This window comes from Vulpes lagopus, chromosome 1 (genome assembly GCF_018345385.1).
Source record: "Vulpes lagopus strain Blue_001 chromosome 1, ASM1834538v1, whole genome shotgun sequence".
In the NCBI taxonomy this organism is placed as follows: Eukaryota; Metazoa; Chordata; class Mammalia; order Carnivora; family Canidae; genus Vulpes; species Vulpes lagopus.
This window is the reverse complement of record NC_054824.1, coordinates 25,948,989-25,974,905: the sequence shown is the minus strand read 5'-3', so window position 1 is coordinate 25,974,905 and position 25,917 is coordinate 25,948,989. Positions and strand designations below refer to the sequence as shown.

The window sequence follows — 25,917 nt, the reverse complement described above, 5'->3', positions numbered from 1 at the left end:
AATTTCAGGTATATATGTGAATTTTTAGTTTAAGTGTACGCATAAGAAAATTTGCAGTAGGGAGCTGTACCAATTACAGGAAGAGGAGATAAGAACTGGTGAGCACACATACGACCCAGTACAGGGAAGGTCCAACAGTATTCCAGTATGAGATTAATCAAATTTCCAGCTCTACAAAGCTCCTTCTAATAGGAATATGATGCTAATAAGGCATGAAATTTTTTCCAATAATGTTAATAGACTACGTGTATGTATATCTGATTGTAACACAGTGGTGTATACAACTCACTCAAACCTTTAAAAAAATCAATTTAGGGAAAGATGGTGCTACAAGAGGCGTAGGCTGCTGGGTATCTTGTATCTGTACCTGGAAGGGCTGAGGAACCTTTATATTTTTAACCAATCCACGTTATCTGGAAAGGCTTTCATTCTGCCAGTGAATTATTTCTAACATCGCTTATGCTAAGTAGTATCCTCTAGTGAGAGTGAAGATTATAGCAGTCGAAGTAAATGCCTGTTGACACGTCTGATATGTTTTGAAGCCCCTTCGTTGTGAGAGGATCATGTAGTTAGAATGCCTGGCCAAGTCAACATAATCAATGACAATGCCGACAATAAGGACACAGGACTTCTGAAAAGTACATCAATCATATTAAGGACGAGGTACAAATGCAAGGTAATGAACAAGGTGGAGTTGGAAAAGTTGTCAAAAGTAGTTTCTGTTGCTTTACGGATTCCGGGGGTTTCTAGAACAGCTTTGGCAGGCGTCAATCCCTAAGACTTCCCCTCCAGTCGCATTTGCTACCCGGTTACCTTGGTGAGGACTACAATTCCCAGAAGGCAACGCTCTGCTCCCTTGACTCGGCTTCCTTAGCCGGCCGGAGATCTAGTTTACAGAGCGACGCCTTGGACTCGACTTTCGCGCACTTGTCGGCAAGGACTCTCCTCCATCCGGGTCTTCCCATTCTCGGGGGTAGCTCGGAGCGCTGAGCCTAATCTTGGTGTCAGACTGGGCAGGAAGTCGGCGGACGGTCGGCCGCCGGGGCGCTCTAGGCCGAGGGATTTTCGTCTCTATGATCACAGGAGGCGGTCTCGGGTGTCCCGAGGAGGGCGCGCGGAGGGGGCGTGCGTCAGTTCCGCGCGGGGCTGTCGGGGAACCATGGCTGCCCCAAGAGGTGAGGCCGGGGGCCGCCGGGACGGGGGAGCCCGCGGGGGCGGGGGCGCGCGAGCGTCAGCGCCTGTCCGCGCCCGCGGAGCTCCGGGGCCAGGCGTCGGCGTCGGCGTCGGCGTCCGGAGTTTGTTTGGAGCCGCTCGCCGGTGTGAGCCCGCGCGCCGCCGCCGCCGCCGCCGCCGCCGCCGCCGCCGCCGCCGCCGCCGCCGCCGCCGCCGCCGCCGCCGCCGCCGCCGCCGCCGCCGCCGCCGCCGCCGCCGCCTGTCAGGGCAGCGCAGGGCGGGCAGCCTCCTGCTGCGGCTGGCTTCCCCAGGGCGGACTCCGCGCGGGGCTCTTTGCGGCTCCACCCGCCTCTGCCCCGACGAGCTCGCAGCGGGTGGGAACCAAATTCTGACAGGCCCGGGCTGCGGCGGACCCCGAGGGGCCCCGCGTCCCCGCGGCAGCGCAGTACGGTGCCGGGCTCCGCCGGGGTCCGCGGCTGCGGTCTCTTCTGCGCCTTCTGCCCTACGGATGCTCAGAGGCTCGAGGGCGCGCTCCGGGCGCGGAGCCCGCGCCGCGGCTGGTCCCCGGAGCCGCCGCAGGAAGCATCACTGGGGCATTACAGCAGCGCCGACACCGTAACGAGATGGAGAAAGCAGTGGTTAACAGGGCGCCTTCCCTGGAGCGTGTTGTGCGGGGTTTGCGGTATTGATATTTGATGACTAATTGCCATTTCGTGAGAGTGGGTCTGATGCACCCGAAGCTGAGTTTTGTTTCGCTGAGTAGGGTGTGTAAGTTGGGGACGGAGTTGGATTTCTGGACCTTAGAGCTGTAGCTAGGACAGGTTGGGCGACACCCGGATTCCTTCTCCACCCTTCTACGGACTATATTTGGCTTCACCCCTGAGTAAATGTTAAACAAACACTTAAAGGATATCTTCCTGCATGGGTGCCAAGTTATTTTCCTGGTTGGGGAACTCACGATTATCATTAAAGCCCTGCCAGGGACATTGTCTGGAGTTGTGTATCACGCTCTTATGCATTCTCCCATTTCGAGTAAGTCCAACCTTCAAGAGTCTTTTTGTAGCAAAACAGGAATTAAGGGGGAAAAAAATAGAATTGTTTCGGTAACTAACATAGGATGGGGGCAGCAAGATTAATGATGAGCAAAGCTTCAAAATTACACTATTCAAATCATCTGAAATAGTTGCAGTAATTTACAGATTTAGGCTTATTGCCGATAAATATTTGTTCTGCCTTAGCCATAAGTCTTATATGCCTACTATAAATGTGTGATACTAACATTATATTATAGAGATATATTAAATATGTAATTTATTATATCCCAGGCCAGCGTCAGTATGCCACATAATCTTGCAGTTGGGGCATCCTTCAGGGACAAAAATCTTTGCTTAACTGGTTGATATTTAAAGCCAGCTGTATTTTGTCTATGTATGTTGGTGTTCATGTACTCGGAAAGTATTGTTTTGAAATAAATTGTCAAATATCCTGGGTTTTAAAAAGTATCTTGTGCTTGAAGTTGGGAAGCATTTTGAGGTATAACATTAATTTTTATAAACATAATGCTGTCTACTAAATAATATCTTTGTTGCACATATTTTCCAGAAAATGTCAGTTTATTATTCAAGTTCTACTGCTTGGCAGTGATGACCCTGGTGGCTGCAGCTTATACCATAGCTTTAAGATACACAAGGACATCAGACAAAGAACTCTACTTTTCAACCACAGCCGTGTGTATCACAGAAGTTATAAAGTTATTGCTAAGTGTGGGAATTTTAGCGAAGTGAGTATAAATACTTGTTAGTGTGTGTAATTGTTAATTCTCCACTTAGTTATTTTTTTTATTAGAAAATTCTGGCTGCATCTTCATAAGTTTGATTGCTCTAGAGCAGTGTTTCTCAACCAGGGGCAGTTTTGCTCCACAGGAGATCTTTTTTTAGTTGTGTCCACTTGGGTGATGCTACTGGCATCTGCTGAGTGGAGGTTAAGGATGCTGCTGAACTTTCTGCGATGCACAAAACAGCCCTCTTCGACAGAGACTCATCCAGCCCCACATATTCATAGTGCTGAGGTTATAGTGAAGAATGTTGCTATAAACCAGGGGTTGGCAAATTATGACTTGTGGGCCAAACCCAGCTTGCTGCCTCTTTTTGTTGTAGCAGAGATTGTGTGGCCTACAGCCTCTGAACTATTTTACCATTTGACCCTCACAGAAACAAATTAGTGATTTCTGTTTCAGAGGCATATAATGATAATAATAGTTAATGTTTCTTGAGTGTTTTGTGTGTTAAGTACTGGGCACTGTCCTAAGTACTTTTCATCATCTAATCTGTATACATTTTTTTTTTGGTAAGTTCTATAGCCTTATTTTGCCTGTACACCATCTGAGGTTTCTCAATATTATACTTACATTAATATGTGGCAACACTGGGCTTTTTTTTTTTTTTTTTGAAGATTTTATTTATTTATTCATGAGAGACACAGAGAGAGGGAGAGGCAGAGGCAGAAGCAGGCTCCATGCAGGGAGCCCGACATTGGACTCAATCCCTGGTCTCCAGGATGACGCCCTGGGCTGAAAGGTGGCACTAAACTGCTGAGCCACCTGGGCTGCCAACACTGGGCTTTGGATCAGTGACCTTTTAGGAGAATCATTTTAGCTAAGGATGCATGTGATATGAGAGAGGTTTAGGAATAGGGACTTTGAAGTGACACAGACTTAATTTTAAACTTAGATGAGTTTGCACATATCTTTTAATCTCTCTAAGCTTTAGTTTCTTTATATTTTAATTGCAGAAAATAATATAGGGTTGTGAGAATTAAGTAAAATCCGGTAGGAAATTGCATTGGGAGATTTATGAGATGTGAACCCTTTTGGGTCATGTGGCAGGTGATAATTCATACAGATTTCAAGATGTGATTTAGTGAGAGTGGAGCACCAGTGAGGAATAGCATGTGTGTAAGCTTTTAGGTAGAAACACATTGCATATAAATACTTTTAAATTTCATTTAATAGATATTTACTGATTTTTGTGTTAGTTTTATAAAATGTGTTGAATATACAAGTATGAATGAAACATATATAGTTTCTCCTTGCTTGGAGCTTAGGTTTAGAAGAAGAGAGAAAATCAGTAAACACATGCATGATTACAAATATTATGTGAAAAAGTATAAAAATGCCTTGGGGAGGGAGAAAAGAACACAAATAACTTGAAGCCATGTGGTAGCAAGCTTTAATATATTGGAGTTTAGAGGCACCTGAGTGGCTCAGTTGGTTAAGCTTCTGCCTTCAGTTTAGGTCATGATCTCAGGCTCCTAAGGCTCCCTGCTCAACAGAGTCCGCTTCCCCCTTTCTGTCCAACTGTCTCCTCTGCTTGTGCTATTTTTCGGGTACTCTGTCTCTCAAATAATCTTAAAAAATAATTTATCTTTTGGGCTTAGTTGTTAGGTTGTAAGTTGGGTAAAATCTCAGACCTTTCACAGTTTCTTAATAAGATTCATTTTTATGGAGATTTGGCTTTGCTTGGGGGATTCGTCATTCTGGATAATGTCAGATAAATGAGAGGTCTTATTGTACCTTTAAAAGGTAATGTTCCAAAGGCAAAAACCTCTACTACCATTACAAAAACTATACAGCAACTTCTATATAACCTAAGAGGTTAATAAAATCTTAAGGCTTGGCTTCTTTTAAGACAAATATAGGGATATTGATAGAAGAGGGAGAAGGGAACCCATCTCCTTTTTATTCCCCAAATTCCACAGGGAGAAAAAATTGTGACTCAAGGATGAAATAGGACTGTCAGGCATGGCATCAGCCATTTTAAACTCTAAGGTCAAATCATTCAGTTGTTTTGTAACTGTTGGGAATGTTTAAAAACCAATGTGTAAAAAAAAGCAGCGAGGTCTTTGGTGTAGCTCAGCCATTGAGCTGTATTCTGCGAAACCACTTGGATAGACTTTATTTTGATGTTTTTCCAGCCTTGCAATGCTTGGTGTGTAGTATTTCTTATTTTTCAGTTATTCAATATTATGGGTATGGTCAGCTGTAGTTTGTTTTGTGGAAATTTTTTTGAAAATTACATAAAAATAAAAACCCAAATAATTTCTGAGAATTCACCAGACAAGTCAGATAATGGTGCTGAAATAATAACAGTATGGAAAACCAAATACTGTACTTGATGAACATGATCATTCTCAATAATAAGTTGCTGTGTCTGACACCAGCATAATGTAAAGGCTCACAAGAGAGGCTCTTTTATAAACCTGTACCTGCAGAGTATACAAGACTAGGGACAACCAAAAAAAAGTAAAGAATTATGACATACATAATTTTGGTAGCTGGCATTTGATATCATATGGCTAACAAGAATTTGATGAAGAAGATTCATTTAAAGCACATAAGAGTTTCTAAGTGGAAAAAGCACTTGGAATGAATTCGTAAAACATGAAATTAAGTGCATTTGAAACTATTGGATTTTATTATTTTATTTATTATTATTTTTAAAGATTTTATTTATTCATGAGAGACACAGAAAGAAGGCAGAGACATAGGCAGAGGGAGAAGCAGGTTCCTCCCAGGGAGCCCGATGTGGGACTCCATCCTGGAACTCCGGGATCACATCCTGTGCCAAAGGCAGACACTCAACCACGGAGCTACTCAGGCGTCCCAAAACTATTGGATTTTATTTTATTATTTTATTTTATTTTTTTAAAGATTTTATTTATTTATGACAGAGAGAGAGAGAGGCAGAGACACAGGCAGAGGGAGAAGCAGGCTTCACGCAGGGAGCCCGACGTGGGACTCGATCCCGGGATGCCAGGACCACGCCCTGGGCCAAAGGCAGGCGCCAAACTGCTGAGCCATCCAGGGATCCCCTGGAAACTATTGGATTTTAAAGTGAATATAATTTTTATGGAGAATACGTTGGCAAATTTTCATGTGCTTATTCAGAACACATTGATAGAAACTACCTGTCATTCATAACAAGAGAATATTTTATTTCTTGGAACAAAGAATTTGCTTAGAGTGTTAAGAATGGTCATTTCTTAGAATGGTTAAAAAAAAAAGTGAAAGATAAAGGAGAATGATTTCAACCTAGGAAGTCACAGATTGATACTTATAAAATGAAATCAAAGGATATTGTGATTGCTTCTTTAGCAATATGTGATGAGACCTTTGATAATGAAACTAAAGCACAGTGTAGTTCTGTCCTCATGGAGCTTATAGTCTAGTGGAGAACCAGATATTAAGCAAATAAGTAATATATGCTGTTAAGAAGGGTAACTAGAAGATGCTACAAATAAGTATAATAGAGGGTCTCCATTTGGGTTGGAAGGCTTTCTGAGAAAGTTACATTTAAACTAGACCTGAACATTGAGTACAACTTGTGTAGGATAAGAGCACAGAGAAAGAAGAGAGAATAGTGTGTTTGAAGTCCCTGAAGCAGGAAAATTCTTGACTCTTAGGGAATAACGGCAGGAAATCAGTATGTCTCAGTGGTGCTAAGATGAAGCAGGAGAGGTCTACAGGGTATCAAGGTAAGTCCATGTGAAGAATTTTGGATTTTATCTAAAGTGCCCTCAGAAATAACTGAATGGTTTAAATCAAGGACTAACCAGGACAATCCATTTTGCTTTAAGAGTCATTTTGATCTTGAGGAGAATGGATTAGAAGGGTGCCAAGAGTTGGAAATAAGGAAGCTTATTAGGCTAGAAATAATGGCCTACTATGACAGCATAGAAGCTAATGGATCTGAGTTACGTTCTGGAAGGAGAATCTATAGGAGTTGGTGATGAGTTTGGGTACACAGTCGATTTGTATTATTCACAGTAGTTATGTTCTATGAAGTTACCATGGACACTGAATTAGTGAATATTGCTCTGCTCCTAAGGCAAAAACAGTGTTAAGTTCCTGTGAGTCTCTGGTTGCAACATTTTCATCAACTGATCAGTATATAACCTTGTTTTATGCATGTTTCTTTTTAAAGACACCTTATTTAATATATGTTGATTAGCATTGAACTCACAGCCAATAGCTCTATAACTCATGCCTAAAGAAATCTTATCTAACTTGTATTTTTCTCCTTAAGGCACATTACAGCTGTCTTGGACTTGGACATTATGCTTGGGGGCCATTTTAGAGAGCAAAATCACCACCAAAAAGCTCCCAAATAGGGAAAACATTGCACTAAATAGGCTACATTTGCTTACGGTGTAAGAACTGAAACAAGAAGACAGAGCATTGTCTTTTTTCGACCTCGACTGGGAATGTGTATATTAGGCAATTCCAATTTTTGGCATCTCTGTACATGTTTGCCTATGATTGTACAAGTGCTGAGAGTATTGATTTTGGGGTTACAGATACATGTTAGCAAATAGGCAGATTTGTACACACAGAACCCATGAATAATGAGGATCAATTACAGCAGATGAGGCAAGGGGGATCTTAAGAATCGTTTTTCTTATAAAAAACTGGGTACAGTTATTTTTTTCTGAGACAGGAAGAAAAGCAAATTTGAGGGAAGGGGATATCAGTACTTTCATTTTGGGTAGGTACAACATTGAGTTTTTAGTGCCACTGAGATATCCAAGTGGGCTGTGGAAAATAGGCAATTGCACTGATGAGTTTGGAACACAGAAGAGAGGTCTGGGCTAGAGAAATAAATATGGATGTCCTTATCACATAAACTATATAATCTCATGGGATTAGAAAAGATTGGTAGAAGAGAGCAATCTCATAGAAGTATTCTCATTTTCAATGCCCTTTAACTCTGTTTACCTTAAAGATTCCTATTTTCTGGACAATATAACCAGAAACCACAGAACCTACATGAAGAGGAACACACAGTAATATGTGCAGTATGTAGACAAACGGGAGTCAGCTTATTTAAAAAATAACAAGTCAGTCTGGTCTGAGGCAGTGTCTCAGAATTCCCTAGGAGTTAAATTAAGCAGATTAAGGTAAACATAACTTCAACCAAGTGCCCAAATTAGGTAAATTAGAATATTTAGGTCCTAAGAATTTAAGCAGAGGCAGTTGTAGCTCCAGGGATGGTTCCTGGTGAGCTTTGGAGGTCTACAGTCTAGTCACTCTTCTCATGTCAGAACTTGAGACTGGAAAGGGACTAATTAATATAATCTTGGTCTAATAAATGTGATCTGACCAAATGGATTTGGTTCCAGACTCTTGTTTTAAATGAATGGCCAGTCTCTCAGGATTTAAGGTGGTAGGGAGTTTCTGTATGTAGGGAATCCTATTTGGACAGAATTCATATTGGCAATCCAGATCACATGGCAGAGACTCCATTCTCTTTGGTTCCTTCTCTTCCTTTTTCCCTTTCCTGGAGTCGGAATAGTGGGGTTGCATCCCCTGAAGCATAGGTAGTAGTATTAGTATGGTAAAAACTCTTTGTAGTCTGAAGGGTATAGCTGGCTTGCTGAAACACTGGAAGACAATAGCTTAATTTTAATCTCAAATCTTCTTTGCCCTATTTATATATAGTAAAAAAAAGTAAATTATAAATGAAATTCAGTTGAAATTTTTCTGTGTGATGTGTTTAAGGTATTTAACTTTCTGAAGGAAATGTAGACTTGCTTTGGTGAGGAGTACAGTATATAACATCTTTCAGATTGTGTTAAGAGAACAAAAGGCAGAGAAATACACACCTTGGTGTGGTCTCCAAGAAAACTGGGCATTAAATGAGGAAACTACTTCTATAATATATAATGTTGTAAGTTAAAACCGCCTTAGGAAAACCAAAGAATAATGCTGCTTTTTGGCACTATCGTAAAAAAGGAATTTTTGAAAACCTAATGAGCAGATACCTAACTTCTTCTTCTTCTTCTTTTTTTTTTTTGATACCTAACTTCTTTAGAAAGCAAGAAACTACACTCTGGAATACAATCTGTTAATCACTGTCAAAATGTGTTGTGTAAAGTGCCAAATATCTTTTAAGATTGCAGCAATTAAATTTGCTGCATCCAGATATCAGGATTATTGCTATTGAGAGTGGCGGGCTGCCAGAGTGATGTTAAGGAAACATTCTTTCCTGTCTCCCCTCAGTGAGGGAAACATGCAGGTAGATACAGCCAATTTTCATTCCATTCTTGTCCTTCTATTTTAGTTGTAGCTATAATTTCATCTTCTATTATGAGAAATCTTAGGTTGAGGGAAGATTTATTTGCCAAAGATACCTAGAAAGTGATTGGCAGTGAGAGGATTAGAAGACAAGTTCCCTGATCTCTAATTTTCAAATTATGGGTCTTTCAGAACAGTGAAATAATTGAGCAGGTTTTGATTAGCTAAGACAAAGATAAGAATGTAGTAGCATTGTTAGACATTTCAGTGATTTTGTTTTATTTTCTGATTTTTCTTTTTTATTTCTGAATGCCAACATTTTACCATGCACATTTTATATTCTTTCTCTGTATATACTTGTGCATTTTTTACAAACTATTTGAGAGGAAGGTCACACAAGATGCTGCTTTGTCCCTAGATTCTTTAGTGCATATTTCCTAAAAACAATGACATTGTTACCTAATCATAAAATACCAAAATTGAGATACTAGTATTGACACAATATTATTATTTAATTGACAAATCTTAGATAATTTTGCCAATTGCCCTAGTGTCCTTAAATAGTAGAATAATTACATTCAGTTGTCACATCTCTAGCTTCCTTTAATTTGGGACAGTTCTTCCAAATTTCTTTTTTGCATGTCTTTGACATTGTTGAAGAGCATAGTCCATTTATTTCATAGAATGTCAATTTATGTTTATTGAAAGCTTTCTTATGATTAAATTTAGTTGTATTTTTTTGTTTTTGTGGCCAGAAATATCACAGAAATGGTGTGTCCTCACTGCAGTGTATCATCAGGCATGTAATATCTATTTCCCCATCACTGGTAATTTAATTTTGATTTGATTAGGGTAGTGCCTGCTAAGTTTCTCCACATAGAGTTACCCATTTTATCTTTGTAATTAATGAATATCTTGTGGCGAGATACTTCGTGGCTAAGGAAATACTGTTTCTCCTATCATTTTCACTCACTAAATTTATTGCCCATTGATGTTGCCAAATAGTAATTTCTTAATTTCATTGTTCCTTGTACATTTATTAGTTGGCCTACTCTAAGAAGCATTCCCTTTCTGTTTCTGTCTCTCTCTCATACACACAGCATAGATTCATGGATTCATTGGGCTGGAATCCATTATCATTGTTTATTTTGATGCTAAAATTATCCCAGATTAGGGCAGTGGGATCTTCAAGTTTTTTCCTGTTTCTCTTTTCTTTTTTCTTTTCTTTTCTTTTTTTTCTTTCTTTTCTTCTTCCTTTCTTCCTCTTTCTTTCCTTTCTTCTTTCTTTCTCTTTCTCTTTCTTCTTTCTTTCTTTCTTCTTTCTTTCTTTCTTTCTTTCCTTTCTTTCTTCTTTCTTTCTCCTTTTTTTTTTTAATGTTTCTGTATGTGTATGTGGGCATACATATGTCTATGTCTCTGTGTATAACCATGAGTTGTAATATTGAGATCTGTAATTCTGATCTCATACACAGTTTACTTTAAAACGTCCCTTCCCATAGTTGCTCCCTTCTCTAATGGTGATGTGTCTAGGTTCTGTTAACCTTAAGATATTTACTTATTTGCTTGATTTTCGAGTACATGAGTAGATTCAGTTTCTAACATAGAGCTGTGAAAATCCTACTCACTAAACAGTATTTGTATGTAGTTCTTTTTGCCTTTCATTTTAGAACATACAGTAAGAAGACTTTTTTAAGAATAGTTGGGTCAGTTCTTTTTTCCCCTTCAGTGTAATTTTGTTATTCATTAAAAAAAAAAAACCTGACAAGTTTTTCTGGTTTGTTTGTAATTTTAGGTTTCCCCATTCTTGTTGATTTTACTTATAATTTATAGTAATTTTTGGAATGTGAAATTATACTTATTTCAGTAAGCTAGAACTGCAAGAATAGGAATGCAGGGAAGAATTAATAGATGGCTGCTTAGGTAAGATTTAAAGTTTACGTGGTCTGATTGGTGGAGTTTTAATTACCCATACTATGCATATATGGATGGTATATGCTAATGCTCCACTTTACTTTGTTTTTCCTGCTTAAATGTTTTATTTTAGAGATTGTTCCATGTCCGTACATAGAAATCTAAATCTAATTCTTTTTAAGAGCTGCATGGTGTTCCATTATTTGGATGTATTATACATACTAGCCTCTATTGATGGGCATTTGGGTTGTTTGCAGTCTAAACAAAGGCATAACAACCCATCTTCTTACACTGTTGTACATATGTATGATTACATCAGATCACTTTTAAATTGAAGAGGAAATTACTAAATCCTGTTTTTAGGAGGAGGGGACAGATTACAGTTCAAAGTTGCAAAAGTTCTATGTGATTAAATTGATTTTTAAAGAACTTTGAATTACCAATTTTTGAGTTATACTCTAAAACTTAAAACAGTATAATGTCTAAAATATTTTGGTTTTTCAAACTAGTTACTACTCCAGGTCACAAGAAAATTACTGGTTAGCTGTATGCTTTATTAAATGCTATCATAGCTGTTAAAACGGACAGTTTTTATTTAAATCTGTCACTTGTGGAATGAAGAAATTAAACTACAAAACTTTCACATTGTCTTAGAACAAAGTCACTTTTTATTGTTTGCTCTTCACCAGTCTATAAAGACTAAGTAAACTTAGCAGGTTGTGTAAATGTACTATATTTTGAGTGTGTTTAGTAATAAACCAAATACATTATATAAGACTGGAGAAAATTATTTTATTCCAGAAAAATTATTATTTTAATTATTTTCTGGCATTTCCTAGAATAATGGCTTACATTATAGATTATCTAGTCCTGTTTTGTTTCTCCTGCTGGGTTTGTTTATATATACATATATATTGTTTATTTTTTATTGCTAAGACTTGGTTTATATTTTTTCATAACTTATTACTACATGTAACATCAGATCTAAACATTTACTTAACCATTCAAACTTCCTAAGCTACTGTTTGTCAAAAGTCACTCTTCTAGAAGACTAGAAATACTGTTCTAATAAAATCTGTAACACTGGGTTTGCATTTTTTGACACCTCTTTGTACCCATGTTGTAACGGGTTTAGGGTCATAGAATGTAAAAGGCATGTACTTTACATGATGCTTCCAAGTAGTTCTCATCAGATCAGGAGCTGGGAGAACAAGGCCTACTTTTTGACCAAATATAAATATAGGTCAGAAAAAATTGGTTTCAGCCTGTTGATAGGAAATTTTTAGGGGGGAAGGCACCAGTGGAATCTCTGTAATCAATGAGGAGTTTCAGAATTTCTTCAGATAACAAAAGGTTGCACATTCTATTCCAGTGATAAAAATCAAAACAAATTGTTCAATTAAGAAATTTAATGGGAGACTATATCTAAGAAAAAATTTGTGCTTTTGGATTACACATGCTCTTTAAATCTAGCAATGTCACATACAATGGAGTTTAATACATTTGTTTTTTACAAAAGGTACTTAAAGTATTTGATTTCTAAGAAAACAACAGGGCAGGAAAATGGAAGAAAAAAATCACCTTTGGCTTTTATGTGCTCCTTTTTATAGTATATTCAAGGCTGTATTATATTTAGAATTGATTATTTTTGTTTAATAGTAAAATAGTAGATGACAACTAGTGTTTTCTAGAAGATATATTGTTATTTTTTATCTTTAGTGAGTAAAGCTAATTATAAGCTTTAAGAGCTATATTCTTAACATGTGTTAAACAGGATTTAATTTGATTAATACTAAAATCATTTACTTCCTTAAACTGTGTGCTAAGATTCCCACATATTCTTTCTTAGGCCCCCTAAATCTCTTTATTTTACTGATATTTTTCTATTCTTGAGCTTTTGTTTTTTAAATTATTTTTTAGCATCCTCTGCCTTTGTAACTTAGTTCAAAATATTTTATTATAATTATATAATCCTGCTATAATTATAAGGCACTACAGTGAAACCTGAACTCTCCAGTAGTTAACATTCTAATATAGCTTGGCTTCTCTAATATCTGCATTAGAAAAGGAACCAGAAAAAAGTACTGAAACCTTTCTGGCAGTGAATAAGTAGCTCCTAAGCATTCAACAGAAAGGATATAGCCAGGAGAGCCAAAAAGATCTGAAGGTCATTCCTGATAGACTATATTTACTGGTTTGTCACAACGAAGGAAAGGAGTACTCAGGTTGACGAGTGATGTCTCATAGGCACTACTTTTATGTTGAAAGCTGAAAGTGCAGTAGAAGAGATAAGGAGAAAAGTGTCAGGGAGAAAAGGGACCACAGCAATTCTGATATTGATACAGGCATGGTGGAATAGTAATGAGGTACTTATGTAGTCCATATTCCAACAAGGTAAAGAGGGTCAGTGATAAAGAGACCACCTCTTTTCTGGATAGGCGATAATTCATTTGATATTATTGAAGGCTTAGAGTATCTCTAAGGGGTAGAGGTAAATTGGCATTGCCCAGAACAAGTGATTAGGGAAGGGATAATAGCCACTATACTCGAGCTTGGGGAATCCAATGTAGGAAATCAATGAACATGGCAGTGGAATGTGGGCGATGGGTACAAACAGGTATCTCTTAGTTCTTTAGGGAACCACTCTGCAGATAGAGCAGTATGTGTCAGTATTTTAGAAGGCATTAAAAGTAACAGTACACTGAAAGCAATGTCCTGTACTTCAGTTTTATAAGATTTATAACTCTGCTATCTTGTGCTTACTAGTGGGAAATAGGACATTAAGGAAAATGTTCCGGTATGTTTTCTAATACATCATCCTGTTACGATAGCTCTTTTGAGCTGTACTCCTGTGGTTCTTCATTCTTATTTTGTTTCTCTTTAGTTTTGTTTGTCAATTCTATAATTGAGGGAAAACATTCTCTGAAAAAAATGAGTTTTGAGGTGTTGAGGAAGCATATAGGACATCTTAGGCATTCAAAATTGAAAAAAGACTCAAATGTTTAAAGGGCCAATCTTTAGTACTGGAAAATTCTACTACCTAGAATTTCTTTGTAGTCATCTTTTTGATATTCTTTCCCTTTTCTGAATAGAGTTTATAGCCTGCCACCAAGCCATGTGCATTACTTTTCAGCATATAGATTTACCATTGTGGGGTAGAGCATGTTGAATTTGGCACCTGAAGAAGACCTGTAACTAAGAAGGATGTCTTGTTTCTATGCTAGGCCAAATTTCCTGTCACACGTAAGCATTTTCTTGGGGGCTGGAGAGTTCTACAGTGGATAGGTATAGGTAATAAGTTTGACATTGTTGACTTTTTGTTCCCCTTCAGAACACGTGTAATTATTTTTGCTGTATTTATTTTTGCTGTATTTATATATGACAAAATTCAGTTAATGACTGTTGATTCTGTTAAGCAAACATAATAGAGGCTTAGTGTGACTGTCATTAACTTGGAGTTGAAACAGATCTGTTTCCCTGCAGAAATATTATGGCCTTGTCCTCTTAAGGATTTTGTGAACTGCAGGCAGGACCCTTTTGATATAAACCCTTGTATGGTGTTGATGCTTAATATAAGACACACTTTTTTATTTTCAGGAAATTTTCAAGAGGGCAAATATGAGCCGAATTAACTAGTTCCTCCTGAGGAAAAAATAAGAATAGTTAAGAGCATGTATCATCAGTATGCATCAAGCAGCAAACTTTATGTACATTACAAATACAGTTTAGTATTGGTATTAGTAAATTATTATTTCTTGCAAATTTTTTGCAGTTGGTATTAGTAAAATTATTTCCTGCAAGCTTATAGATATGTACTGCAGTTTTATAAGAGTATGCTTTGATTTATCGTGTACTAGATTTCATAAGCACTGAACTAATTTACAAAGAATATTGACCTGAATTGCTCAATCCCTATCCCAAGTAACTTCCATAATTATCAAAGCTTTTTTCTTGTTTGTAATTTAAACCTATAGTAATTAAAAAAACAAAACCTTTAAAAATAGATAAGCAATCTAATTAGAATAATGAGGGTGAGCTTGATGTAATGGCAGTTAAAATGGGAGGGATTAAATTTTTATAGGTAATATCAGCAATTCTGGTTTCCTATTATGTCATTATTTAATATACTTAAAAACTCCTGGAGCTTTGACCAGAGGTTGATGATGGTAAGCCTCATTGTCATATTTTCTCAAAAAAACCTTGTAATTGTTTTTCTTTTACACAGTTATATTTCTTTTAATCTAAAATTAGTTGAAATTATAAAAACAAAATAAATATGCTAAATTACATCAATAGACCTAACACCTTACAGCTATTCTGTGTGAAGGAATCTTATCAAAAGGACACTATATAGAGGCACCTGGCTGGCTTAGTTGGTAAAGCACACGACTCTTGATCTAGGGGTTGGGAGTTGAGCTGCATGTTGGGTGCAGAGTTTATTTAGAAATAAAATCTTAAAAAAAAAGAAAAAGAAAAAGATGCTCTTTAATTTTCTCACCTCTTTCTCTCCCTTTTGTTTTCAAAGAGAAGCTGGTAGTCTGGGTAGATTCAAGGCATCTTTAAAAGAAAATGTCTTGGGGAGCCCCAAGGAACTGATGAAGTTAAGTGTACCATCATTAGTGTATGCTGTTCAGAACAATATGGCTTTCCTAGCTCTTAGCAATCTGGATGCAGCAGTATACCAGGTAAGTGGAGGTGAATAACAACAAAAAATATAGGATCTTAAAAACAAGTTTTTAGGGTGAAAAGATTTTTATTAACCCTTTATCACATTATATTTTTTCTCCATAGTTCTGTTAATATCAAATATTTGTGTCAGGACTATTGTTAGGAGTTCATTAATTCATTGTTTTGTTTCTAGGTGACCTATCAATTGAAGATTCCCTGCACTGCTTTATGTACTGTTTTAATGTTAAACCGGACACTCAGCAAATTACAGTGGATTTCAGTTTTTATGCTGTGTGGTGGAGTCATACTTGTACAGTGGAAGCCAGCCCAAGCTACAAAAGTTGTGGTAAGAAACAAATACCATACCTAAAATAGAAGACTTCCTTAAGTCTTATGACACTTTAGACAGTCATATTGATGAATGTAGTATGATTACATTTCTTTGACTGAGAAAGGAATCTTTGCCCTACAGATAGGCATTTTTAATTTTTTTTACTCCCTTCGGATACAGATAATATAACTGATTGGAATCCCCTCCTTTAGTTTTTCTGGGTGGGAATATGACTAAAATATATTAGAGATGGAAAATACCATTAATGTAATCAACCCCCTTCGTTTTATGGAGGACAAAATTGAAGTTCAGACAACTGAAGTAACTTGTCCATAGTTACACACTAACAGCTAACCTGTGGTATAATTTTATCAGTTTCCAGTTTGTATGTTCAGAACTCACAGGCCTTTTAGACATTTTCTCAAGAACCCTAAGCAAGGTTTTCTCCATCTAATTGTCATGTTTTCCTTCAACTCCCAGTTTTTTAAAATCTTTTTGTACATACTCCCACTGTCAGTGATAGGGATTATAGAATAGTAGTGTTTTTACTGATAATCAATAATTAAAATAGGGCCAAAAGTGCCTTTATAATTTTCAGTTTAAGAGTTCAGTGTTAAGGTACATACCTGATTTTTTTTTTTTAAAAGTGTAACATACGGGATCCCTGGGTGGCTTAGCGGTTTAATGCCAGCCTTCGGCGCATGGTGTGATCCTGGAGTCCCGGGATCCAGTCCCGGGATCGAGTCCCACATTGGGCTCCCTGCATGGAGTCTGCTTCTCCCTCTGCCTGTGTCTCTGCCTCTCTCTCTCTCTCTGTTTCTCATGAATAAATAAATAAAATCTTTAAAAAAAAATAAAGTGTAACATACTTTATAGATTATTTTTACAAAGAGAATTAGGAAATAGAACTGTAGTTCAGGAATTTCCCTCAACAACTGAAGACTCTTTACCTCTTAGGAAATAAAAGACCACAGTTCTCCTATAAATATAAGGTGGCTGAGGATGTATGGAGAGCTTGTGCCAAGTAGGAAGTCAGTCATTTTTTAGGTAGTTTCTAGCCAAAAACTAGGTGGAGGATTCCCCCCTCACCTGCCAGAAAATGAGGTTTAGATGAATATTTATTGTCTTCACATATTTAATATATTCTTGGTGGTATTTCAAGACAGTGACCAAATATGTACTGCACATTTAATTCAGTTGTAGACTCTCATAGATATAATTTATTGGGAAGTAAGGCAAACAGAAGTGAAATATGAACTTTAAGACTTCACACCATTAGAAAGCATGCTAGGTCCACCTCATATAGGTAATGTATGTGAAAAGCTCAGTAATCTAACGCAGAGTATATGGTAGCTTTCCTACTTTTGGACCACTCTATAAAGTTCTTTCATATTTTAAGCAAAGTGCAGCTTCTGGTAACTGCCCCTCATTGTTCTTTGTTCTTGTTAGACTAACGCAAATCCCAATTCACTATATATGATGATCCTTTGTATGTTTGAGGACAGTCACACCACCACCATCCAAATCTTTTTCCTCCCCATTGAGACAACCTTGTTGTTTCTTTCATAATACATTTCTAAAGATTTCTTGCTCCCTGCTGCTTGTCACACAGTACTTCCTTATATTTCTTATAGATGCATTAATTGATTCTTGTCCTTCAGTAGTCTTAAAACTTCCCACTATCTTCTAGATGTTGACAAGCAGTGTGGGGTGTAACTTGTGAATTACCTCCTTTGTTCTGAATACTAGAGACTTGTTAAATTAGCCTATAAGTCTGTAAGTTTTCAGAGGAGGTGGGGGGAGAATAGCCATTCCATAACTGATTATACACAAAACGTTTCACAGTTTATCACAAATGTGTTATGTGCGTGAGCTTTTCCTAAACCAAAATGCAGAATGTGTGGGAGGGCAGAGTGGTGGGGAGACCAGAGGGAGAAAGAATCTTAAGCAGGCTCCATGCCCAGCTCGGAGCCAGACAGCGGGCTTGATCTCACCACCTTGAAATCATGACCTGAGCCTAAATCAAGAGTTGGATGCTTAACTGACTGAGCCACCCAGACACCCCCATTAAACTTTTTAAGTAAAGTCATGTGTTCTAGCCTTTTGCTAGGTAATCAATAGTAGTAATAACAGCTACAATCACTTATACTATCAGGCTCTTTATTTTGAATAAGGTATGTTATTGTCATAGTATAGTCATATGTCTCAACTCTTACTATTGAGATAGTATTTGTCTCTGAAGAAAGACTGATGAAAGCTCTTTGAGGATTAGTTTAGGTAAGAAAAAGGAAATAAAGTTGAAACAGTAGATTATGGCACATTTACATGCATCTTTTAGCACAGAATTAGGATTATATATACCTGTCAGTCTCCTCTATCCTGTAGTCTCCAGTATCCTCTATCCTCATCTATCTCCTCTATTTAAGAACCAGAACTATGTATCATCCTCATTTTTATTCATTTAGTAAATGAGTACATAGTAAGTAAGGTATTAATATTTGATAAAGATTCAGTAAAGTAGGAAAGCTTAAAAGTCATTACCTCATCCTGCAGGTGTTAGGGAATAAATGAGTTAAACTGTTACACTATCAGGGCCTGAGTTAGGGTGGTGGCAGAAGTTAAAATTAAGAGGCAAGCTGACTATGCAAAATACTGTGCTAGGTTGCCTGTTCTTAGGAAATGGGCACGCATGTTCTGGTAAACATAAACATACACCACGGCTACAATTTGAGTGATACATTTTATAACTTCAGTGCTTTTTCAGAGATTTCTGGGATGGCCTTTTGTTTCTGTCTTTCTCTAGAGGATAGCGGGGTCTCATGTGGCATATACTTTCAAGAGAATTGTAATACAGATTTTTATAGTCATTTGCTCTCTTGGATGAATTTTGTCACTAATCACTTTTAAAACATTATTGCAGGTGGAACAGAATCCATTGTTAGGGTTTGGCGCTATAGCTGTTGCTGTATTGTGCTCAGGATTTGCAGGTAAATAATAAATGCATTGTTTTATTCTGTTAAAAATTTTAAAAAAGATTAAACTCTACATAGGGATCTAGTTCATCTTATTTCATCGTAACAATTTTATTCCCAGTAAGGCTTATCCTCCAACTTACTGTTTTGTGCCAGCTGTTTTTTCAGTAAATGTGTGGCAGTGTTGAATTCAGTTCAGACCTCATTCATACTTGCTGTTATCTGAGAACATACTTACATCATGTTCTTACATCATGCTTACCATCAGTCCAGCTAAGGATTGGACTAAGGACCAAAAAGTAAATGAACAAAGACTTCTGAAAATGGAGGAAGTTATTAGCAGTTAGAAAGCTCAAGTATCTCCATTTTCCTGGAAATGGCACTATCTTCAGGTATGATTCTACTGCTTTAGGTGTTCAGTTACCAGCTCAGCATCTGTTTTTTCCCTCTTAACCTCAAGTTCTTCCTCTGCTTTAACAGATTAGGAATTCTGGAATAGGGAGAAAAGGAGGGCAGGGTGGAGAGTACCTCAGAAAAGTTAATACATAGAAGCACCAGCCAAAAAGGGAGGGAGGAGAACCAAAATCACTAACATCAAAAAAACATGAAAGTCTAGATTCATGTGTAGGGACAAGAAATCCTCCACTTAATCAAGAAGAGACAAAGTATGGATGTTAGTGCAACATGTGTTTTAGAAATAGTTCCAACAGAGAACCTGAAAGTTCTTTTTAGTAAAGAGTGTATTTGTTATAGCTATGTTATTATTTATCTTTATTTGTGCCTTTTCAAAAGTTAGGATTCTTTTTACTTTTGACTAAGAAAGTAGGTGGGATATGGAAGTGAAATATTGCTTGTAGAAAAGATGTTTGGTAAGAGGAAAACAATCTAAATTTAGGATATATTTAATGATAGCATCATGCTAAATTTTTATTCTTAGGAACAAGCAAATTAGAAACAAAAATTGAATTACCCAAAAAATAATACGCTATTAGACGTTAGTACCATTGAACAATTAAATGTTTGTGTCCAACATTTTATTTAGTTCAACCTTTCAATACACAATTTCGGAAATGGTGGGTGGTTTAATATCCCTTTATGCTTGGATTAACTGAGCACCTAATTGTTAAGTGGTTTTCTCAGCTAGAATATTAAAAAATGGGAATAGGAATAGCCATTATATTTGTTCCCTTTCTCTGGCTCTTTCTAACACACATTCACCGAAAACAATCTTGTTTTTCATTAGAATTTTTAGTTGATTAGTGTTTGAGTGGCAGTTTCTAAGTCTGTAATTAACATGGTGTTTATAATGAAAATCTTTGATGAATACATATATACATTTTTAAGTATAAAACTTTTAGCAGTGGTATGTGATTTTGGGTGTATGTAATAAGGAATCATTTGCTCTTTCGGAATATCTGAAAAAAACTATGGACCCTCAACCCCAAGAAAAATACATGTATACACAAAATGTATTATCTGTGAGGGAGTTCATGGTCCTTCTGACATTGTGTATGAACTTGGCTTGTTGAACCTTGCTTTAAAGGAAAATGGCTTCACTCAGCAAGTTCTATTTAAATTTTATTTTAGTTGTTACTCTGTAAAAAATCCCAAGTGGTGATTATATAGGTTATTTTGCAAAGCTGGGAGTTTTCATTACTAGGCAGATATTACAGGGATATGATTTTTTTTTCAGGGATATGATTAAGATAATTGACTCTAATAGTATAGTTTTCTAGCCGACCAAAGCAAGTCTATTATTGGCATTAACAGAGAGCTTCTATGATCTATCTGACTGCTATAATAAAGGCAGAAACTGTTCTTAATAATTTGAGTCTTCTGTTAAATATGGGTTATAAAGTTCCTTTTTAGTTATTAATCTTTATGCTTTATAAAAATACATGTTGGTAATATCTAAGATGCCACGTGTCACAACCAACGTAATAAATGTGCATTTGATGTAAAATGTGTTTGTTCCCTGAATTATATACCTTACATTGTCATACCTCTGTTCTTGTTCTAAATGAAAGGCATTTTAAATTAATTTTTAATAGTATCTCTCATATTTGCATATCTAATTTTTTTTCCAGGAGTGTATTTTGAAAAAGTTTTAAAGAGTTCAGATACTTCCCTTTGGGTGAGAAACATTCAAATGTATCTCTCAGGGATTGTTGTGACATTAGTTGGCGTCTACTTGTCAGATGGAGCTGAAATTAATGAAAAAGGATTTTTCTATGGTTACACATATTATGTCTGGTTTGTCATCTGTAAGTATCTAGGAATTAAAAGTTCTGGCTAGATCTTTTTTCTTTTTTTTTTTAAGTTGTGTTTTAAGCCTTTATAACATTTTGAAATTGTTCCTCTGATACTTTGAACACCAGTTTGAAAATGTAATTTTGGTTTTATTGACTGACTTTTGTGGCATAGCTATCCCAAAGCAATTTTGCCTTCACAATCAAAAGTATCTAATGTGTTAGCAATAATGTGTACAATTTAGTAGTAGACCACATAGCCCTCTGGGCATGTGAAAAAACAATGTTGTTTTGTAGGAACTATTACTCGATTTTAGTACAAACTCTCTCAGATGGCTACTTGTAAGGAAAATAGTATTTTCCTAGGTAAATTAGTGTGGCATCTCTAGGGGTGAAAATTGCTTTGCCGTCATAGAATGTTCCATTATTTGAGTGTTAAGATTTTATCTCCTTGTGTATACAAGTTCTTGCAAGTGTTGGAGGACTCTACACTTCCGTTGTGGTCAAGTACACAGACAACATCATGAAGGGTTTTTCTGCGGCAGCAGCCATTGTCCTTTCTACCTTCGCTTCAGTGATGCTGTTTGGGTTACAGATAAGTATGTCTTAGTTTGTATTTTTAAGTTTTTAACACAGAAGAGTTTCCCACTTCTTGATTCATTTCATGTTATTAAATATGGCAGTTGATCATTGTGCTTACTCAGATTGTTTTGTTATAGTTTATAGTTGTATGAGATACGGGTTAGCAGTACTAAGGTGTTTGCAGTCATCCTAGAGCTTATGCTGAGGGGTACTGGGTCTACTGAGAGTGAGAGGGCTACGGAGGAACCTTTTTTGGAGTCAGGACCTCCCTGCTCCCCAGGGTTGAGATACAAAACAACTTGAATACTTCTTATGTCCAGGTGAACATAGTGTTGATTAGGTATGCAAGAAAATGAATACAAGGACGTTAGGGGATGATTCCTTTCAGCAATGCAATTAAATTTATAAAGCTTTCTATGATGAAGGAAGAACAGAAAACTCATCTCCCCGAGTTTGTACCTTCCTAATTTTTAGACTTGGGTATAAATTGGTTTTGAAGCAACAATCCAAATCTAAATTAAAGATATCTTTGTTTCACTTAATACGTAATTAATATAAAATTCATTACCATAGATGACATTCTGGCACCCTCACAATGCGAGTCCTTCTAATATATATTTCCTTAGCCCACACCCAGCATTAAGTTGGCTTCTGAATTATTTAAGTAGTGATTTTGACTTAACATTTCAGGGTGCTGTAATAATAATTTTCTTTACTGATCAATTATACCACAATCTGTTAAATACTGACATTAAGTAAGAGACCTGGCCTATATTTACATTTGATTTTAAAACGGACTCTTGTTATAAATGCAAATAGAGGAACACCAAGCTTGTAGAAATCTTACAAAACCATTTTATAGTATGGTTTTAAGTTCTGCCTGTATCATTTATTAGTTGTGCAGCTTTGGGGTGGGGAGGGAAGTTACTTAACCTGTGTCTTAGTTTCTGCATCTGTAAAATGGGACTGACCATATCACCCATCTGCTAGGGTTGTTTTGGTGAAATGCTTAGAATAATGCCTGGCACACAGTTATGTATTTTGTAGGCGGCCAGCCACTTACCATTTTAGTATCAGTGTATATAGTTCCTGTTTTAGATGTATTTCTTACCTGATTTGGGTGAAATTTTAATTGTAGTTCTGATCCTTCCTTAACAAATCCTTTTGCCTTTGATCCTAAGGGATACTTAGGAACAGTGAAAAATGCTTTTGGTCAGTGTTCTTGCTGATGGTCATGGAAATGAATGAGAACATCTTAGAAATCTTCCAGTTTTCTACTTAGATTTAACTTCCTTTTTTTGAAGGCAAAGCTAGTTAGGAGTGAACTAAAATCATAGCTTGATGTCATTTCTCTGTGTGCCATTTTTAGAGCTGGTAAGATTGTGCTGTTGTATTCCATATAGAATATGGTTCAGTTTTGAACAGAATATACACTTTTGACGTAGACTTTGACATAAGTGTTTATGTATAAAATGCCTGTTTGTCAAGTTTGGACAAGCTATAATTAATATCCTAATTTTCAGGATTGAGATTAAAGAAAAAAAAAGCTAGCAGAAAATGGAATTGTACTTAGTAAATCACCACTTCATTTCCTATTCAGAAATTTTCACTGGTTTGAGTCATTGGTCATCTAACTCAGAAATTTTGCTCAACTACCTTTTACTCTAAATTTCTGCAGGTTTCTAGTGCCATGAAAGAGCCACATTCCACTGCTTTTCTTTAAATTAGCATATAGGGAAGTTAGTATATTCTTTGTCAGTGGCCCAGGACAGGCATACTTGTGTTCTTGGAAAGTGTATAGTCATTCCCTTGACTGTACTTTTTGTTGGTGGGGAGGGGCGCTGGGGAGCTAGAATTGATTATCTTTCTAAACTTTACTATCATAAAAATAGAACACTTAGATTTATTTTCCATATGATCTAATGGTATAAACCCATAATAAAAGATTTCAAAATTTAAAATTATTATGATATAGTTTTAAGGACACAAATACAAATTAAACTTATTTTTTTCTTTTCAGCACTCACCTTTGCTCTGGGCACTCTTCTTGTATGTGTTTCTATATATCTGTATGGATTACCCAGACAAGACACTACATCCATCCAACAAGGAGAAATAGCTTCAAAAGAGAGAGTTGGTGGTGTATGATTTCAACCTCAAAAGAGATTCCTACCAAGACTAAGCTGTTTGGATTAAACTAGAGCCTTAAGTCAATCCCAGAAGGTAGCTTAAACAAAAACAATATGTTAACTGTGTTATAAGAATTAAGAAGAAAGCTATCTGAGTGAATTGCTACAAAGATTTAATGTGACCTGTTTTGGGTCAACCTGTTTTAAGAATGAAAGAATTTTATTACTGTATATATATATAATGTATATAAAAAGAATGGAGAGGATATGGTGTTAAAAAAAATCATGTGAGGATACAATATTCAAATAACAAGGTTTGGGACTAGGTTAAGGGTTAAAGTGCCAAAGCCATTTCTGTACGAACTGTTTTCTTGTTCAGGTACCAGGGGAGAAGGATGACCCCTCCTTGTTCTCCAGTTGATGTACAGTATTTCATCCCAGCAGCAGTAAAGACCTAGCTCTTTTCTTACAAAAGAGAGGCAAAACCAAGATAGGCTAGTTCAGAAACAAACTGAATGTCTAACTTCTCAAACTGAATCTATTTCATAATGCAGACAATGACTTCTAGGTGGTGAATGAGTACTCCTGTAAGTGCTGTATTTGTGCCATTCATTGTCTGGATTCATGTTTCTTTGCAGTTAGATGATCTACTTTTCTTCAAAAAATATTTCTAATGTCACTTTTGTACTTTTTTTTATAAAGTATGTTTAAAACTATTGGGCTGTCAATAATTTGTGAAATTTCAGTGTTTTTAAAAAATTTTTCTATAATGTTAATGGGAAAATTCAGCAATAAACTTAATTTATTTATATGAAATCTATGATCACTTTTTGTATTGATTATAACCAGTAAGATAATGCAAAATGTAAAAAACTCAAAATACCAAATTTTTCATTTTTTCTATGTTAGAATTTTAGGGTTCTTTGGTTGCATAAAAACCAAGTCTTGGCTAGCCCTAAGCAAAAAAAAAAAAAAAAAGAAAGAAAAAAGTTTATAAGGATTACAGTCAGGGCAGTAGTAGGGCTCTTTTTAGGGAGCTGCTGTTGGAAAGACCAGACTCTACCCATTACTGTCCCTGTATGATTTCACTCAAGATTCAAATCCTGAGGAGGCTACCACAGATCTGGGAAGGGGAACATCTCTCCAAATGTGAAGGATTTAGGAATTGCACATTTTATTCCATGGCTGGTTTGTGCTAAGGAAATATTAATGATACTTTAAGTAAAAATTAGTAATCTGGAAGCTAACTTACTTAACATGGATGAATCTTTTCCAGGACTAAGAAGGTATACCATACTTGCCAATATAAAAGTATGTTCATTCAACTGGAGAAGCTTTGGTTCATGCTAATTTGTTTCTCTGTTTGTAAAAGTAAATTGTCACTAGTATTCAGAAGACTTCTAGTAGCAACATTTAGGATAAATGATAGCATCCCACTTTTGTTACCTAAACAAATTTCACAAAACATCCTTGACCAATATGCAGGTATATGGAAGAAATGGTTTAAGAAATTCCATTTCAAATTATGGTTTAACTAGTAGACTAATTTTTACAAAAAGATCCTAGTACAATATGCATACAAGTAATTCTTTATTACTCAACTCTATTTAGTTCCCAAGTTCATGCAGTAAGAGTTACCTGTACAGATCAATGAAGAATAAGCATGAGATCTGTTCTCTGGGAGTGGTTGTCAGCTGTATTGGCAAAAAGGCTTTAAAAGGCTTAATTCTGGTCTCCCTAAATTGATTCAGAACTATCCGTTATTGTAAGAAATCGAAATTGCTTTTATCAATTTGATCTGATGCAAACATGAGATATAATCTCAATTATA

The 25,917-nt window shown here is 36.5% G+C and overlaps 1 protein-coding gene across 2 annotated transcripts; it reads left to right on the top strand.

Moving 5' to 3' along the window:
- The first annotated feature begins 895 nt into the window (after positions 1-895).
- Positions 896-25,351, top strand: SLC35A1 (solute carrier family 35 member A1). Of its 2 annotated transcripts, none has more exons than XM_041759622.1 (8): positions 896-1,175; positions 2,776-2,953; positions 15,681-15,840; positions 16,017-16,169; positions 19,075-19,141; positions 21,214-21,390; positions 21,840-21,974; positions 23,978-25,019. In XM_041759622.1, exons 1-8 carry the CDS (start codon positions 1,160-1,162, stop codon positions 24,103-24,105), a joined length of 1,014 nt encoding a protein of 337 aa, XP_041615556.1. In that variant the 5' UTR covers positions 896-1,159; the 3' UTR covers positions 24,106-25,019. The 2 variants fall into 2 exon arrangements, with proteins under 2 accessions (XP_041615556.1, XP_041615550.1); XM_041759616.1 differs by lacking the exon at positions 896-1,175 and adding an exon at positions 1,425-2,205 and having other exon boundaries at positions 23,978-25,351.
- The last annotated feature ends 566 nt before the right edge of the window (positions 25,352-25,917 follow it).

Excerpts from the sequence above, each read along its gene's own strand:
- SLC35A1 (XM_041759616.1), top strand. The coding sequence starts at position 2,061 with ATGTTAAACAAACACTTAAAGGATATCTTCCTGCATGGGTGCCAAGTT. Across the intron at positions 19,142-21,213 it reads ATTGTGCTCAGGATTTGCAG|GAGTGTATTTTGAAAAAGTT; the intron begins GTAAATAATAAA and ends TTTTTTTTCCAG. Across the intron at positions 21,391-21,839 it reads TTATGTCTGGTTTGTCATCT|TTCTTGCAAGTGTTGGAGGA; the intron begins GTAAGTATCTAG and ends TGTGTATACAAG.